Source organism: Rhea pennata, chromosome 2 (assembly GCF_028389875.1).
Source record: "Rhea pennata isolate bPtePen1 chromosome 2, bPtePen1.pri, whole genome shotgun sequence".
Classification (NCBI taxonomy): Eukaryota; Metazoa; Chordata; class Aves; order Rheiformes; family Rheidae; genus Rhea; species Rhea pennata.
In genome coordinates, this window is record NC_084664.1 from 89,312,253 (window position 1) to 89,331,489 (window position 19,237).

Here is a 19,237-nt window from a genome sequence, read left to right on the forward strand (position 1 = left end):
ATTTCTGATCAGCAGTAGGATAGTCTGTGTCCTGTTTGTAGCCTTGTAGAAACAGACTATTAAACTCTTAAGTTCCTTCTGGCCTCATCTGTTCTGTGATTCTGTAACTAGATTTTCAGAAGACAAAATTAATCAGAATCCTAATAATTCAGAAGCAGTACTAAATCAAAACAGGAATATAAGCATTATGAAACTAGGGAATGCTATCAAAAATTTTGGCTGTGAATGAATCCTATCAAAGGAACTTTATCGCAGAAGAAAGTTACCAAACATTACAAAGATGACTGATAAATGTCACAAATTATACTTTTTTAAATTAGATGTCATTTTCCTCTAAAAATTAGTGTTCTAAAGATCGAGATTTCATATGTGACCAATATGGCCAATAATTCTGACTATTGCTACAGTTTTTGATTTTTATCTTTTAGATTTGGTTTCAGATAGATTTGTTCTTCTCTTCAGCTAGGCAGTTCTGAGCCTAGAAAGGAAAAGAAAACGACATCTGTTATGTGAAATACAGGGGTTCAATGACATTTAGAGCCTTTTATGGATCAGGTTGATTACAACCTGTAGGTATCTTAATCATGATTAATTTCGTACGTTAGATACGAGAATCAGAACTGCAGTGCTCTTGCATTGTTCCCTACAATATGATAAGAGAAACTGAAGAAATTCCAGCTTTTGATCCTAGTAACAGATCTTCATGTGTATCCATCTTGTCTATCAGTTAGGGTTTCAAATATAAATAATCTGTTTCTTTTACTGAAATAGAACTATATTCTATTACCATATACCCACCATATTCTGTTATCTGAAGCAACACGTACAGTTCAAATATCTTGAAAGTTCTGGAGAAATACCAATATCAACTATTTTTGCTATTATATAGCATAAGATTGAAACTCCCTTCTGCTATTTATAGTATTCCCAAATTATTCATAATTCCTACATGAAGTGAAATTTTGTTTCTCTTAGAGTAGGGTTTTTAGTTGCATTTGTCTCAAATCTAATGCATTTTCGTTGGAAGTGTTTTGGCAAACAACTGTTGTATTTTTAAATCCCTAGGTAAGAACCCAGAAATATTCCTTTTCTTTCAGTCAAAATCTAATCTTTAAGAACATTGACAGTTCTTGACAGAGTGTTCACTTCCATTATGAGTCTTAATGCAAAAAACTGAGTTTTTGGGGGTTTTTTAAGCTAATACCATATCCTCCCTCTCTTCACTCCCTGCTTCGCCGCTCCCCTACACACACACACACACCATTTTCTTCAGCAAAATGGTTCTTTATGCCTTTTAAACAATGATTTTTGCTCTATTTAGGGGAAAAGAGTTACTCTTTCCTTGCTGTGTGTTAGGGATGTTTTGAAGTAAGCATGCAAAGATGTCTGCTAATTTGGAGATTTTTCTTTTCTTGGAAACAAAGAGGTTTCTGAATGGCTGATCCTGTACTTGGCAGCTCTTTGAAAAATAGAGATAAAAAAGATGACATAGATTTTGGGCTTTGGTATTATATAGAATGTATTATTCACTTTGGTAATCATTTCTCCCCTCTCTCCTGTTCTCTGCAAAATGTTTAAAATGATTTGTAATTTGATCAAATGCGTTTGAATAACCTGTCTCCTAAAGTTGTTTCCTTTAGTTAAGAGGACTTGTAAACAGCACATTTCATAGCTGCTAATGAACAACAAATCTGTATATGTCCCAGATTGAGAAATTAAGTGTGTTTACCGTCTGTAGACCATTATTACTTGGGAGGAGAGAGGAGGAGAAAACAAACAAACAAAAAGGTTTAAATCATGGGAGCATTTTCCTATTGGAAGTATTTTTCTGTTGGAGACATTTTATAAATATGTGATAAGACAACGCAAGTATACTTTTATTTTTAAAAGTCTGAATATTTTTCCCTGAAGTTGCTGTGGTGTCATTAAGTTTCCAAAATTATGACAACCATAACTTATCATATGAACTATAGATAATTAACATTATCAGAGATAAGAGTGTTAATTTTTGATGCTTAGTGTTATTAACTAACCTTAACTGCTTTGCAGAATAAACTGTTCTGCAATTCAGTACAACTGAGGATAAGGACATGTACCTTTAAAAACACTATTGACTTTAGTTGCTCTCTATACATAATTAATTTTAAGTAATATTAACTTTAATCATTATTTCACTTTTTTGGAAAATTTTTCTTGTGTATGCACACAAATAATGCATATGCAGTGAATACTATTATATAGTAGCTAATATAAGGATGCGGACATCCTCTGTAAGTTAATTTTACTCAGATGGTTTTCAACTTTGACTATTATTAGTAATCTTGATTTACTAGCTGTTCATATTTTTAACAGGAAGACAGTGATCCAGCAGTTCATGAAAGCCTTAGCATAGAAAATACATTATGGGCAAGCACTGTTGTTGCTTCAGGTAAGTGTTACAGTATCAAACATATATTTAAAAACACCTCTGTGGAAGTGTATATTTATTTTATATTGTGAAGTATTAATGACTTTTGAAAATCTGTGTGAATGTGTCTGGCTATTAATCTCATGCTGATTTGCTGTCTACCTTCCTCATGCTATTCACCATGTTTTCCTGTCTTTCTAATCCTCCTTAATAGATTTTTATACTTAAATTTTGCTATTTCAGTTATGCTGTTGCTTATACCATAACTAAAGCCATTGACCTTTTTCTTTCAATTAAAACTTCAGGTTATGAAGTTCTTTGTGGATAAAGCTCAATGTGAATAGCATCATGCTGAAAAGCAAGCATGATTTTGTATGTATTAGAGTTTTTCTTTTATATGAACTCCATGCTGAGGATAGAGCTTGCTGAAAGTACTATCAGTGGAAATCTTAATCAGAAAGTATTAATCAGTTATGTAACTTCATTGAGAAGCTCACATGAATTACTACTAATATTTAGATTCTATTGTTTTAATGAGTTCACATCAAATACTGTATTTAGCTATTGTTACCCTTTTTTCTGAGAACAGAAGATGATTTTCTTTAGTGTTTGCTGTATACAAGAAAAGTCAAAAGGACTGTAGAAAGTGACCTACTATTCTGCACAAAAGCACTAGGAATAACAACCTGGGAGAGCATGATTTCTGAACAGGAGCTGGGATTTAGAATGGGGAATCAGAGTGATTGGGACCATTTGGCGAAGAGGAGGGTGGAGAGGGAGGGAAGGGGGAAGTATAAAGGTTCTGGAAGGAAACTGGAACTAAGCTCTTAAGAGATCTTCAAGGAGGAGCCTGCAGAACGAAGACTGACTTTACATTGATGAGGAGAACATTAAGAAATGTGCTGGAGAGTTATGAGGAAGCATTCAAGTTTAAGGAGATAGTAGAGGAAACTGAGCACTCCTTTCCAAAACCTGAAAATATCATGGTATTCTTTGCTCAGTATTATTTGATTCTTATCTGCAAATAATTATTCTCTTTAAAATTGTTCTGTCAAATGGATGATGCTTACAGTAGTCATCAGTTAGGTTGTTGATTTAAGTAGCCAAGCCATGCATAAAAAGATTCTACTAATAAATTTAAAATTTGAATAATATGTAAACTTGTGGGTTTTTTAAAAATACTCTGCTTTTTCTCAAACTTATATGCAGGAAAAACTACCTTAAAAGAGTATACTTTTGTAAAATCAGTAATTCTTAAATTAGGAAATACTGACGTTTTTTCTGTTGAAAACATTGTGTTTTCATTGTAGGGGGTGGGTGATTTGATTTTGTTTTTAAACTGTAGCTTTAAGGGGCTGAGGGCTCTTGAACTGATTCTCTGAAATTAGCATCCAGATTAGTGGTAATGTTGCTCCCTAATGTTTATGCTTTAGCTCACCACCTGAAACAATAGGAAATAAAGATATTGCCACTTCTTGTCTTAGGGATATTGTGAAGATTTAATTATTCATGAAGGACTTGGGCTCATTATTAATAAGGATAATATAAAAATATGTGAAAAGATAGATAATTCTTCTGTCTGAGCATGGTTTTAAATAGTTTGATAGGACTACTGTGGGGAGCTTGGAGCAATTTGTTGAATGTTACAAAGTTAAAAAAAATATTGAATGGCTCTCCAAGATCTCACCCTTTCTGAAGATGAAATATCACATGATCACATAATTTAAAATGGTATCATAGTATACATGCACACATCAATCAGAGTTGCACAGGAAATTCCAATTTTCTCATAACTGAATTTGTGGCATTATTGTCTTATAAATGTAAACTGTGGCCTATCATTTATTCGGTTATATGTCATCTTATACATTAAGCACAATTTTCTACTGTGATACTATGCTGCTTTCACGTAGGTGCTGCAGTTGTCCAGCATAAACAATTTCTATTGGACATTTGCTGTTTCTCTATAGTATCTTAAATCTAGATCTTAAGATTTGCTCAGAACCTCTATGGAGGTGATTTTAGCATTTGACAGGATTAGACCTTTAATGAATAGTGGGAAATGATTGTCTCCAGTTTGTAGTTTTATCTAATTAGGAATTTGAGTTCTTCCAGACACACTGGGCGTATAATTGTGAAGAAGACAATAAGGCAGAACAATCAGAAGATTTTTACAGGTGTTCTAGTTCTGGTAGTAGCTGATGTATCATTTAGTTGTTTCTGTCTCACTTCCAAGGTGATTGGTACATAGCCAAGTTAGGGTACTTGATGATAAGCTAAATAAATTTGAATTTCATAGTTTAAAAAAAACATAGACTTTGTAATTGAATTTCCAAGATTTATAACAACTGGGAATCTTGTTGATAAAACACTTGTCACTGGTTGGTAACGTTATAAACTAACTTGCTTAGTGCCTACTGTGTCAAGATGTCAGAGTTAGAAGCTCCTTCCTTACAGAAGTTTGCAAGTACCTCTGCTTTCCCTCTATCTACTATGGGCCTGTTAGTCTTTGATTGTATCTGGAAGATATAATAGAAAATTATACTTGCACAAAAAGTCTAGGGGCAACTGCCATTTAAATTAATTGAAACCAGAAGAATAAGCATCTGGTGGCATGTCAGGGAAGCTGTGCTTTCTCTCCTGAAAGCCCACTCTCTAGATTGCTACCTTGCCTCAGCCCCTCTTGCATGTTGTTTTAGTCTGGTTACAGTCTGGGCTCACAGCTTTGTTGAATCCAAGTATTTTTCATCCCAGAGTACAGGCTGTCTGTGTGCAAGCCTAGTCTTCCATTACTTTGCCATTTTGATTCAAGAAAGTGGGTCTGCAGCTTGTACCAAGACAGTGAAGGGCAGAGTTCTGCCTTGCAATGTTGCCAGTATGTTATTGGTCTTACGGCTATCTTGTAGGGTTGTCTTCATGGCCTCAGAGCTTGGGGAGCTGCTTCGCCCAGTACCCTGTAAGTACTTTGGGCATCATCTGTTAGCAAGCAGAGTACCTCACCTCTGTCAACTGCAGCATTTGAGACTGTTGTGATACCATGTCAAACCCTTGGAGGTTGTTATAAAGCATTCGGGGTCAACCTATGGTGTTGTCTTCGCTGCTATTGTCCGTCTCTGGTGTGGAGATAGGGACCTTCGTCACAGACACCCAGGAAAGGCAAATACAGCTGAGGTGCCAATACAAACCTACATTTAATAAAAAAATAAAAAAAGATTTTTGCGTAGAAAAAAGGAAAATTGTGGGGATAGGAGCTTCTCTTTCTTCCTGACTTGGAGTATTCATTTTACTGTGTATATTTTTAAAGATGTATGATGTCTGATTTCTTGTGTGTAAAGGCATCACAGTGGATGTTATGACATAATTGCCAGGCCTCAGTTCGCTTTCATGTTTGCCTTGTTGCCTACTTATAAACTTGTACAGTTTAGAAGGGAAATAGTTTCATAGCATAAGGTACAAATGAGATCTTGTATGATTCAAGATCAAGTAGCACCAAGAAAAGGAAGAGACCAAGAATATTATCTGAGGAGTAACTAAGTTGCGCAAGAAAAAGCGGGAGGAAATGCTATTTTCCTGAGAATCGCATTATTTTTACTCCATGGATGATTCGCTGGATTGTTTCCATTAAGTCTTTTCCTGGATGTGCTCCTTCTTCAATACAATGTGTTTCTCCCCCCCCCCCCCCGCCCCCTGCTTGTTCTCTTCCCTTGTTCTCAGTGCTTTTTATTTTCATAGCCTTCCTGTCCTCGCACGTAGATTCTGTGTGCTGGGAAAGGAGTAGGTAAGTGGGCAGCTGGAGGAGGAAAAAGCAATGGAGTAATGATCACAGTTATTCCTTCTGTGAACCTACTTGGGTTGTGGAGTCAGAGTTTTAGCTTGTTCAGCCATTGGCAAGCCTCTACATTGATCTGAATTTGCATCTTAAGGAAAATCTGTGTAGAGAATTAGGACTGTGGGGCAGAGATCTGGTAGGATGTTTCCTCCAAGCTTTGCCCTTTGTGCCCTTAAGAAGCCCTTTCCTTGAAACCACTATTTCCTGGCCACATCCCATTTCCCTCCTTTCTGTGTTTAAATGAGCACTGAATTTCCTGGCATTTCCTTTGGCATATTACATAAAACACATTACATTAGGTAGGAGAGCCTACGGTCTGCAAGGTAGGTGCCACTACTATTAGTGAAGGTGCTAGGGGAGGGTCAAGGTCAGAATAGGAAAGGTATTAGGGGAATTATGTAGGGAATGACCCACCAAGCTTTGGCTCTGTTGCTCATGTCCCAGCGGTTTTAGGGGAGAGAGACCACAAATCAATAATCTTGCAGATAAGTAACAGTGAATGTGAGTATATAAAGGAGTCAATGAATCTTATCAACTACACGTTGAATCCAGAATGCCAAAGCTCACGAAAATATCAGGATGCCGCAGTAAAGGGATCTTTGTGAAAACAGATCCTATTGCTAGAACAGTAGCAATAGGACCTGTCCTAAGAAAAATTTTTACTGTAAGACTAGTTTAGTTTTCTTTTTCAATTTTGGAAAAGAATTTGCTTCAGCAAAATTGTGTCCTGTCAAATCAAGAACAAAATGCTGTGCTGCCTTTTTATGTCTACAAATAAAGCTTAGGAGAGTGAGATTTCTCAAATTTGTACATTTGGGATGGGTTGACTTTAACTGGTTTCAGTATTGTCTCCTAACCTCTTAAAATAAGCTAAATTAAAAAGCATTTTAATCATAATTTTGTGACACCTGATATGTCTTGTTGTGTACTCTGCTGTTCTAGTTTCAAAACTAAACATTTAGATATGCGAATGAAGTTCATTATTGCTACCAAATTTGAAGTGGTTTCTTCTCCTTGCTATAGTAAAGCCTTGACAGAGACTTGGATACTGTATGCAAACACTTATTTGAAGTGCAGGATGTCCAAAGGCTGTTTTGCTAGAAGCTTTTGACAGAGCTGGAAATCAAAGCCCATCTGAAGTCCAAAGCATGCAGCCATCTTTGCCTTCATCATAAATAAAGGGGATAGCAAAAAATATTGCAAGTTTTTTCCACTTACAGGCAACATCCCAGTGAGTTTTAAAATGGTAACAGCAAGATGGTGGTCCTATATGCCATTCTTAATATGCATATGTATTATTGCTGTGGAATTCTCACTGTTTAGACATGGTTTGTTTTTTATGGCATATAAGTCATATGATTGAAAGATCTGAGAATTCCGCAGACTAATTTATTGTTGAACATTTTGTCTCTCTTTGGCTGCTGCTGATCTACATTTCAAACCATCTTTAAATCAGTGAATTTTCCGTTTGCTTGCTAGAGATTATGCCCTTTGTTTTCTTAATAGTCCCTAAAGGAAAGGAGGTTTTGGTTAGCAGAGACTTGTGAAGAAAATGTAATCACTGAAGAAACAACTTTAAATATAACCAAAGAAGTTAAACCATTAAATATTTAGAAAACCTCTTAGGTTATCTTTCAGCTACAAATCATGCAAATGATTTGTTTGTGACATCACTTACTGTGGTGTTTGTTTTATTGAAAATTTTGGTAATTTCCTTTTGAAAAAGGAGAGAGGAAGTCCACAGTTAAATTTTTGAGTGTCAAAGGTTTTGCTATAGTGTGGAGTTTTCCTTCCTGCTTTCCAATTTCTGTAATGATCGATGTCTCAAACTGCTAAACCAGATAATGCTGTTTTGAGATCTGCTGAGAGATCTTATTGAGAGGAGAATTATATTAATGGAAACTGGTGATCACTTGAGCAGATATCAGTCTTGCAAAGTCACTTTATCTGAAAACAGAACAATTTATATAATTGCACAACTGTAAAAAACACTGTTTTGTGACAGGTTCTGCCAATGATTTTAATGAATTTGAGCACCTTTTTTATGATTCACATAGTTTTTGATATCACCCAAGAACTAGTATGATCACATGCTGGATTCAGAGTATGCCTGATAATTTGTAATGGTGTAATTCTGTACTACATCCTTTTCTTACTTCCTTGTCCAGGCCCACATTTTTATTCTAGTGGTGTCACTAGTTATCATGCATTTTACCTAGTATTCATCTTTGAAACCAACTTTTCAAGCAGCGAATTAACAGGCAGCTAGAACAGTTCTTTTATTTTTCTGAGTTGCACTGGAGTGGCTCGTTGAAACTCATGAGGAGAGTGACAAGGGAATAGAGAACTCTTTCTCGGCTTTTACTAGACTAAACGTTTTCAAAGCCAGATTGTTATTTGAAGAGAAGGGCAATGGAAATCCATGTATAGTAAAATTCAATATGCTTATGAAAGATGGATGGCAATCAGGTTGCAAGATACCTCCAAAATAAAGTGCCCCAAGCAGATTTTGGGCATTGCTTTGGAGACAAGTAGAAAGAGCTCAGAGATTATGTGTCAGTGACTAATTTTTTATGAAAATCAAAAAGGTTTTGGACTGTTTTGGGGGTGTGTTACCTATATAGTGATGTACAGATCTGCACGGGGAATAGTAAACAGAGACAAACTAGTCTGGGGAAAATACTATGTTAAGGGAAGCTGTAAGAAGATGACTGTATATTTTTCTACTATTTCTCTCTCCATATTATTTCTAATGGTCCAAAAGATATAACATGTTTTATGTATATAAACACGTTATATATATATATATATATGTGTGTGTGTGTATATATATGTATACTTATATATAAAACATTGTATGTGAATTCAAGGCTTTTACTTGCATTTTCACTTTTGAGTAAATGAGACTTAACATCAGCATCTTTACCTTTCATCTTTTGATCTTTGTTCTTGGTAATTTTTTTCGAATTTTTATAGCCTATTATACAACCTTGTGTGCGATCCTGATTACGAAAGACAAGTTAATGTCAGACAAAAGCATAATACCACTACCCTGTAAAACTTTGAGCACTGTGGTACTGACAAGATGCACTGTTTTTTTTCTATGATAAAGACAACTAAAATTGTCACGTAGTTGGTTGAACTTCCATAAGACTATTTTGGGTCATCTGAAAAAACAATACAAGGATTTTATAACATGCTAGAAAGAGTGATATTAGGATATTAATAAAAATCTAAGTTTTTCTTTAATAAATAAATTTAATGAGGATGAAACAGATTTTCCTATACCATCAGGTAAAAATGATTACCTAAAGATAGTTGGAAGTGAAGAATCATTTTTGGTATTATAAACAGGTGACTATTTCTTTATGAGATTTTATGAATGTAATGAAATGAATGGACTAAATTTTATGTCAATGTAGATGACATTGGGCAATTTGTGTCTAGTGTGTATTCAGCACCATTGTATTCATTTTTGTGTTCCTTGTGAAGGGCAGCTATTACTACTATATGTTAAAATTCCTAAAGCAGTTTGAGAAAGTTTTAAGTTTGAGTGTATATTTTTAACCAGTTACATTTAAACTGTTAATTCCATTGAAAAGAATGAAAGTAGTTTGTCATTCTATGAATGTCAACTTTAAAAAAAGAAAGTGATAATGATCCTTTTATTAGGGAGTAGGGAAAAAAAATTCATGATACTAAGTGCATTGTATAAATGTCTGGATTTTTCCTTGTAAAATTGATTTGCTTGAAGGACTGTAACTTAAGATTTTTGTTCTACTAACTTTTCTTCTTAGCTACTTACTCGACACCTCTGATTTACCTTTTTTTTCTTTTTTTTCCTTCTCCCCTCACCCAGGGACAGTAATTGGTGTTGTCATTTACACAGGGAAGGAAACTCGAAGTGTAATGAACACATCCAATCCAAAAAACAAGGTAAGTTATGCTTACTATATGATCTGCTACATTTGTTTTCTTAAAACTTAAAATAGACATACCTAAACACAAAGACCTGAAAACTTTTTTTCTGGTGTATTTCATGTGTCTTAGATTGACTTCAATTTCTAGTAAGAAGTTCACTCAGGCAGAATTTATTCTGCTGAGGAAGCTAAATTATTCTGGGTCTCATTCAGAAGTAAAATTATTCTTAGAGATACTGTTTCATTTAAATAAGACTGATACAGGTACTAATAAAAGTATTAGTCATCTAAGTATAAATGTGCATCCACAAATTTTTATACTTCTATATCACAACTAGTTATTAATTTCTGTTTACTTCCTGAGAGAAGTATTTGACCAAAACTGCACAATATCTTATAGGAATGCTTCTAATACTTAAACTACTAAAAGTTGTACTCCTTCCCAGAGGAAGGAGAGTGAGATAACTGAGGTTCCAGTCAGTACCGAGAACTTCTTCCAGGGATTTTTGTTAGCATTGAAAGTATCTTCAAGAGATTTATCTGCTGGAAAGGTGCCAAAAGGATGAGTGCTTCCTCTGTACAAGATTATTCCAGTTCAAAATAATGCAAATAGCTCTTCATTTCATCAGCAATGTTTCTAATGTGAATGAGAGGGAGGAACTCAATTACAAAGAGATACTACTTCAGTTGTAGACAGTATCTTACAACCTACACCTGTATTTAGACAGAAGATACTTAATTGTATTAAAGGAAAAAAATTCTTACAAAAAATTTTTCAAAAAATCAATTGTGACAGGTTGCTATTTTCACACCATTCATAATAAGTTAGTCTGAGTAGGAACATCAAGAAATGGAATGATAATACAAATTGCTTGAAGCAGCTATTGCAATCACTCAAGTGTATTGATTTATGTTTCTAATGAAGAGATGCTTTTAAATGTCTCATTGACAGACAAGTGATATGTGCCATTATGTGGATTAAAATGGCCTTTTATTATTTTAATCTTTGTAACATACATTTAAAAATAATAGAATAAAATGGAACCAGAATCTTTATGGTGCATAATTTTCTCTTCCATCCAGTAAAATGCTGAACCCTTTAGTAAAAGAACCATTCTTTAAAAGTTATGAATAATGTTTGACTAATAACTGATTCAAGCATTCAAAATGAAAATACTTAATATGGTAAAATGATAGAGTAGTTTACCTAACTGTAACAGGCTCGACAAATTCAAGAGACTCTGGAGGGATATTAGGTTTTTAATTAATACTTGTCAGTTTTTTGTGTGAATGTTTTATGCAGAAAACTGATAAAGGATAACAGGATTTGTGTTTAAAATACCCTGAGACTTTAGAATTGCTAGTAATATTAAAATAGTTGCTCCAAATTTTCATCAACAACAGATTAAGTAGCAGATAAACCAACAATAAAGAGATCCAGTAGCATGCTGACAAGATGCAGCATGGTTTCTTGTGTTATGACAATGCATGTACCGCCTTCGCTTGCATAATGCTTTAATATTACAGCTGCTAACAATTAAAAGTTGTGTTCTTTCATCTGCAATGTGAACGTAAATGAATGTATAATTTTCATGAAGCATTAGAGAAGCAAAATGTAATACTGCCTCCTCCATCTCCTACTCCACCAAAATCTTAATAACAACATCTGGGTTATATGGCAGTATCAATATAGCGGAGAATATAAATCAATTAACTTTTGGACACTTGAAAATCATACTTTTAAATATTTCATCTGCAATTGATAAGACAGATGATGCTTGCATAAATAAGTTGTACTCATCAGTTGTCCAAAGGATTTTTGAGGAATCATTGATCTTCTAGGTTCTGGGATACTCTGCGTACCTCCATTTGTTCTTCAGAGAGGCTTAGTTCTTTGTTTTGTACCGTATTTAACTGCTAGGAATCTACTAAATGCGAAGAATGAAGTTAATATAGTATATGTAAAATGATCTACTCTAAATGTCTAGATGCTCTATTTTAAATATTTCAAAAATTTTAACATTAACTGTCAGTCAGACTGAACAGGTGAAGACCTTCTTTTGAAACTATTTTTAAAGACCATAATCAACCATCTTTCACGTTAGTTTGTAAATATGAAAATGGATTCTGTGCGATTCCCCACCTCCACCCCCCACCCCATGGACTCAGTGTACTTATTCAAGCAGTAACCTACTACACAAGTAGCATGACAAATAAGGATGGCTTTGGGAACTGAACTTATTCTGCAGAAAACACTATTACCATCACAGATGAGTAAATGATAAAATATTTTTCAGTGTGGAAAGTAATTGTCAGTCTAGTGTACATTTTTGCATACATCTTTAACACAACCTTTTTGTGGAGTTAGCATCTTGCTCTCTCTCTATTTTCTACCATGGGATGAGATTGTTTTGCATGGTTCTGGAAGATAAAGCATCTACTGACTAGGTATTATTTTGTACTGGTTAGCTATGTTGCAGGTGGCAGAACAAGTAGAACAGCTGAAGTCTGTTCATTCTTCCTCTGTGGATGTGAGAGGGAATCTATCTGTATTTTCTCAAGCGTGAAAATAATGTTTAGACCGTGGGCAGGGTGCTTAGCATTAGGAGCCAAAAAGAAGGCAAATGGACTTTAAAATAGTTAACCTTTGAGATAAAAGGGATATTACTGTTGGGAGATCAAAGATTTAAACAGACAAAAAATCTACACCAAACTACTACTGAAAGAATTAGAATTGGAATTAAATAATCAGTTATATTGCTACAAACTCCAGAGGAAGTAAGTCTGGTGAGTCTGTCTTCTCTTCTGCTCTAGAGAAGAATTCTTCCAAATATTGCTTGGAGACAATTTTTAAAGTTCAAACATATTCCAGAGATTTGGTTGCAAAATGTATTGATACGCTCTTGTTGGGGATATAGTTAAGTGGCACTCATATCTTTTGAGTTTGGGAGAAAGCAGACACTGAAATCTGAGAGTCTCAGTTTACACTACCAAACAAACTTCAGTGGCAAGGAACTAGCAAGAAAGGCATGAACATGTAACTTTCCTTATTAGGCTCTTCGTAGAAATACAGTTCTAAGATAGATGGTTCAGTCCTACTTCTCATTGGACTATAACATTGCTGCTGTACTTTGTACTATAAACTGTATTTCTTTGGCAAATTTGCAAACTTGTTCTATAAACACTGAGCAGAAGAAGACTAAAATTGTTTAAACTATTTCAATCTTATGTATCAGAAATTGTGAAATGTATGTAGCTGTTCAAGCATACGGTTTGTTTATATGTTAAACTTAGAAGAATTTATTGTGTTTGAAGTATTTAGTCATTCAGGCAACAATTTTCTTAACTTAAAGTCAACACTTTTGTTTTATTACAATTATAAAAATTGTTTCATTGCCTAAGGATGCAAACACAGTCTGAAAAACACAGGGTGAGAGAGACAGAGAGAAGAGAATTTTCATAATGGATCAATTTAATGTTTTTAATTCCAAACAATATAAAGAAAAGATATTTCTGAGAAGGTTTAATTTCAGTCTAAAATGATACACGTTTTGTGCTTTACATAAATGTAGAAATGGTAACATCAAGATTATTGTAGTGTGATGACTATTCTGTCTCATTGGCATTCACATCATCTTAATATGGAATGCAGTTCCAACCTTTAAAAAACAAAGCAAAACAAAAAACAAAAAAACAAAAAAAAAAAAAAAAAAACACAGATTGAATTGTGCTCTTCACAATGCTGTAATCAGTAATCAATTGTGTTTGGATAGATGTGCCTAAACCTTGGCTTTCTGGATGAATTTGGACTTGTCGATGCTAAAGGTCGTTTATAGGCATTAGTTAACCAAGGAGGAAATTTACAAACTAAGATTATTTATTTATTTTGTCTGTCATCTTGCAATGTTCTCATTCTTCCTATTTAAAGTGTAGAGTAGTGTTTATCTAAATTTATAACTGCTTTTGCAGTTTTGTTGTTAGTAGTAAACAACTTTGCTAGGACGGCATTTCTGTGAAAGTAGACCTGTATCCACCAGCAGAAACAGATTTTGCAGGTAAAAGTGAAAAAACAAGACATTCTTGGGGGGGGGGGAGAAGGGAATAAACTTGAGGGAATATATTTTGCACACTAAGACTGAAACATTAAAATGATTTGACCTATGCAATAAATATATATTCAGAATGTACACTGAAATATATCTAAATGATTAGAAATTATTGTAAGTAGAACTACTGAGAAATGAGCAGGGTCTCCTAAGGAGAAACAGCATTTAATTTACCTAGTGTGCTTGAGATTAGTACAAAAATAGTTTGTATATTGTTAATCTTTGTAAGGAAAATTCAAAACACTTATTTTTTTTGCCTTATGATAGAAACCTGCATCTGCCTTAATGTTTTAATATTAGATGTAAAACTTCCTAGTAACTATTCAGTGTTCATTAAAATAGCAATGTTGTTTGTTATTTTTCCTAAATGTTATCTAGCCTGAAAGCTAAACACTGCATATCTAGTGGCTGGTGCTTTGCTGACTTGTTAATTTTTTTTTTAAACAGAGATGAAAACCTAATAGCTGATATTGCTTTCTGCTTGTTGTTGCCCTTGTTTACTTGAAAACAGATTCACAGATGAGCCAGAAGCAATAAATTGCTGATCAGATCTACTTTTCTACATGTAAAAAGCTTCTCTGCATCTTCTCCCCTCTCCTCTCATTTTATGTGGGTATTTTTTTTTTTTTTGAAAGTTTTTCTTTTAAAGACAAACTTACTCCCTCCACACACTTCAAATTCTTTTATTTGGAGTGAAACGGGCTGAAGTATATTTGTATTGTTCCAGAAACCCATACCACTTCACCACAAATTTACCCTGTCAGCTAGGATTTCCAGTCCTCAAAATACGCATTTTTCCTTCCTTGACAGGGTTTTTTGAATGTCCTCAAGTTTGATTGTCCAACATACTGTAGTTGCATTAATAAACTGTCCTTATCAGTTCCACCTCTAAGAGTGATGTTAGTGAGTCAGGCTTGCATTTCTATGTTCGTGAGTATGTATATTAACAGTGTGCACCTTGCCACTTCTCTTCAGAGAAAGAGAATCACCTCGTAATTCTTATGTGTTAGGTATGGACTGAGGAGAGAGAACTGCCCATGAACCCCATAAGACAGTAAAAACAGTTGTTGCTGTTCCCCAGAGGGCTTCAGAAGGGCCTTAAAAATTTCTTGACTCTATTCTGCTATGCTGCTACCCTGAGAGCCAGATAACCTTGCTTGCATGTTTTTTCTTATTTCATTGGCCACTTGATGATCTTCATAGTCTATTTAACAGGGGAGACGGAAATAACTTTCTATGATTTTTACATGTAGGGGCTAGAATTAAAGCATGACCACCTTAAAAACTACCGTGCATCTCTTATTGAGATGTTTCAAGGATTTATAGATCTTTAGACAAAGAGCAGTTTAAAAGAAAAAGTTAGTTGACAAGCAAAAGTTATGTAGCATTTTCCTTCTATTGGAGTCTCTTCTGCTGTGCTTAAGAGTATTAAGAGTCCCTCTCATATGGGACACAATCAAGAACATTGTCACCTACAGATAGTAAGTAGTCCAAATAACTTAGTTTACCTCCTCTATCCAGAACCTCAGTCCAAGGCAGCACATAACCACATGCTTACCTCTAAGTTTCTCCTTTCTCTGCTTTCCATCTCTTGCTGCTTTCTTTTGCTGAGGAAGCAGTGTTCAATAAAAAAAAAAAAGTGCTAATACTACATGTATCTATAAATAGCTCTGATCCTATCAATTCTCCTATAGGGAAATTCTCATACTTGGTTTGTTTCAGTTGATAATACAGTAGTGTCAAGTGAACAACCTCTCCCAAAGACTTGAGTGTCTTAGTGAGATGGGCAGAATGGTGTCAGATAAGAAGGGCAACAAAAGAACTCTTTCCTAAGAAGATTAGAGAGGAAGGGTGGAATAACAGAGGACCCCCTATTGTTCTTCCAAAACCTAGGAGTGACACTTGGAAACTGTGATCATTGTCTTGGCAAACCAGTGGCAAGATTTCTGTGTCCTTTCTTCACTGTGAGTAGCCAGCATGAATATCTACCTTTATTGTTAGCAGTAACTCCATTAACTGACATAGCAAAGTGAGGAACTAAAGATTTCAATCCTAATGATGATTAGTGCAGAAAAAGTAAAATTCTACATAGTGAAACTAAGATTTCTAGTTTTCTTTATATATAGAAAACTAGAAGAAATACTGCATTTATATCACTGTGTAAAGCAAAACAAACAAACTAAAAGTGGAGAGCAAAGTCTTGGTAAACACTTGGAAGTTGACTGACTTGTTTGAGCACATAGGTGGATAGAATTTGCTAAGTACAAACCAACTTAATACAGTATTCTGTTTTTCTTGTACAGTCCTGTTCAGGCAAAATTGAATAGCATGCAGGAAGAGATGATTGGTTTTTTTCTGGAGTTGGGACAATTTTATTCACAATACTGATGTTTCTCAAATAGCAAGGTTTTTTTATAGTCTTCTCTTTTATATTCTTTTCTCCAAAAGTAATAACATGGTAATATTACAAATGGGAAATTAAGTCACAAGAGATCAGAGGAAAAAAATTCAGTAACTAAAGTGCTGAATTTAAGATGCTGGTCATCATTTCTCATATAACTTCATATTATAGTGCTAGTATATCTGGAATACTGTTACTGTTGGGTTTGTGCACACATATCTTTAGCCTTAAAGCAGACCTGATCCTAATGTATTTTATTTGTCATCCAGAAAATAACATGACTAGATCATCACTTGTTTTATCAATTTTGCTCTTGTATCCCCAGGCTAAAGTTGCTCCCTAGTGTGGCATGTTATTAATTAATGAGTTAAAAATGTCCCAGAACATACTGACTTGAGATTTCTTCTGAAATCAACAATTAGACACACTATGAAATTGGCATATGCAGTTATCTGGTAGATCTTTTCAGGCTACGTGTAATTTTGTAGTTGAAGCCTGTAGCAAGATGGAATGCATCACTACACCCCTTTTGACTCTGTCAACCTAATTGCTGCTCAAATACTGAAATGAGTAGATTCTTTTCTATGTTAGTACTATCATGCTACTTGATACATGGATGTTGAATTTGCTATTTGCTAATTGCACCAGATTTCACTTTTTTTTATACAATCCCACTGCAAGGCGAAGTATATGAAACACTCAGTAAAATCTGTTTCTGTATACTTCAGAGCTGGTGGTAAACTCTTCCATTGATTGCATTAAGCCCAAGACTTTACTCATAGCCGTAAAACTATGACAATGTTCAAGCTATTCCTCCTTGCAAGAATATAGGAGGAAAATAATTGTATGTTCCAGAAGGCAAGTCACTAGCCATAAGCCTGTCTAAATCAGTTATTTCACTTTTGTTACTACATATTTTTAGTTGCTACTTTTTTGTTGTTATCACCAAGAATTTTACTTGATGATGATCCGAGCTATTTCACTTAGGTTTTTGGAGGCTCCTACTTAAAGTGTTTGGACTTTGTTCTACTTTAGCAAGTTTTAAATAAGAATGCTTCAGATTTCAGTACAGCAGTTCAATGTCACTTCACACTGTTATTTTAGGAAGGATCAGTAGTGGAGTAGGTCATTTCTGCAGTAGTCCCTAGAAGAGATTAATCTCTCAAAACAGCCTAAGGAAGTCCTTTAAAGCAGGTCAAGCTATGGTAAGGCAAAAATGTTGCTTATCCCCCAGAAATATATATATATATATATATATATATATATATATGTTTGTGTGTGTATATACACACACACACACACACACACACACACAAACATATATATATATATATTTTCACCTGTAGCTGACTAGGCTAAAAAACGTGGTTTGGAGTAAAATGTATGTGTCTAAACATTTGATATTTTATCATTCTACAAAAAGTAATACAAAAATGTAATCGCTTGTGTAGTCTGCTAATATTGATTGCCCTAGTGAGCTGTTAAGAGGCAACCCAAAATGGATATTTCCTTTCAGCTGCAGTCTCCAGTGTTGTGTGCAGCAGGAGTTTGCTCTTGCCCTTGCCTTGCTCCTCACAGCTTTGTTGCCATTTAGAGTTGATCCTAGTGTTGGCAACAGGTAGCTACTGTGAGTTGGAGGTAGTAGGGGCAAATGGCATGGGCTCGCAGACAGTGCTCATTCCTGCATCTGGTCACTTAGAACTGTACTGCTTTCTTAATGTGCTATCTGCGAGATGCTGCCAAGAGCAGCACAACCCGAAATGGTTGCAACCAAAATATTTAAGATACGAAAATATACCATTGCAGATTTTTTCTGAATTAGGATTATGTGCTGTATAGCAGGTGTTTTTTAACAAGAGTAATGTATCACAATTGCCACTGATATTTATATGTATTTTTTTCTTCAGTGTATTTTTTTTGAAGCTGAAACCTTTAAACTTAATTGTGAAACTGTGTTCTATATACATTCCTGAATAAAGATGCACATGCTCATTATTAAAATTAAAAAGTTCTGATAACTTGGAGCTGAAGTATGGGCTGTCTAGAAAGTCAAGTGTGCCTAATGTTTTATTCAATACTTCTAACAATTGTTTGAGAAGTAGCCTACAAAATAATAAACAGGGAGCTTATGAATGAAATAGTTCTCCTGGCAGTTGAATATTGTATACTACTTTGGAAGTGAGTGGATGATAAGGGAAGTATTAAGTGATACAAAGTATTGTGAGTTATAAGCATTTAGAAGTCTTCTCAGTTTCAGACATTACTAAGCCATTTGTTTATCATACTTCGAGAGTAAGTTGAAGATAATGCTTGCATTTCCTCATTGTGTAATATTAAACAGCCAGAGTGTGTCTGATTCTATTTTTACTGGCATAAAATAGAATATTTTTAAGGTGTAGATTATTTTAAAAAATATATACTGCTATAATTCTGACTTCTGTTATGTTTGTTACATACTGCATTGACATACATTTCAATCCATTAACGTTGTTGTTAAATCAACTGTTGTAGATTTAGTATGCACTTACAAACTTTTCCAAAGACGACAGAGGTTATCTTGCTTGTCTCCAAGGA

The 19,237-nt window shown here is 34.6% G+C and overlaps 1 protein-coding gene across 9 annotated transcripts in view; it reads left to right on the forward strand.

Annotated features, from left to right (window-relative positions):
- Nucleotides 1-19,237, forward strand: part of ATP9B (ATPase phospholipid transporting 9B (putative)) — a 174,648-nt gene that overhangs the window by 84,924 nt on the left and 70,487 nt on the right. For all 9 annotated transcript variants that reach the window (XM_062569862.1, XM_062569864.1, XM_062569869.1 and 6 more), the window contains 2 exons: nt 2,353-2,428; nt 10,096-10,172. In XM_062569862.1, the coding sequence (XP_062425846.1) occupies nt 2,353-2,428; nt 10,096-10,172 (153 nt within the window). The remainder of the gene's footprint in view (nt 1-2,352; nt 2,429-10,095; nt 10,173-19,237) is intronic.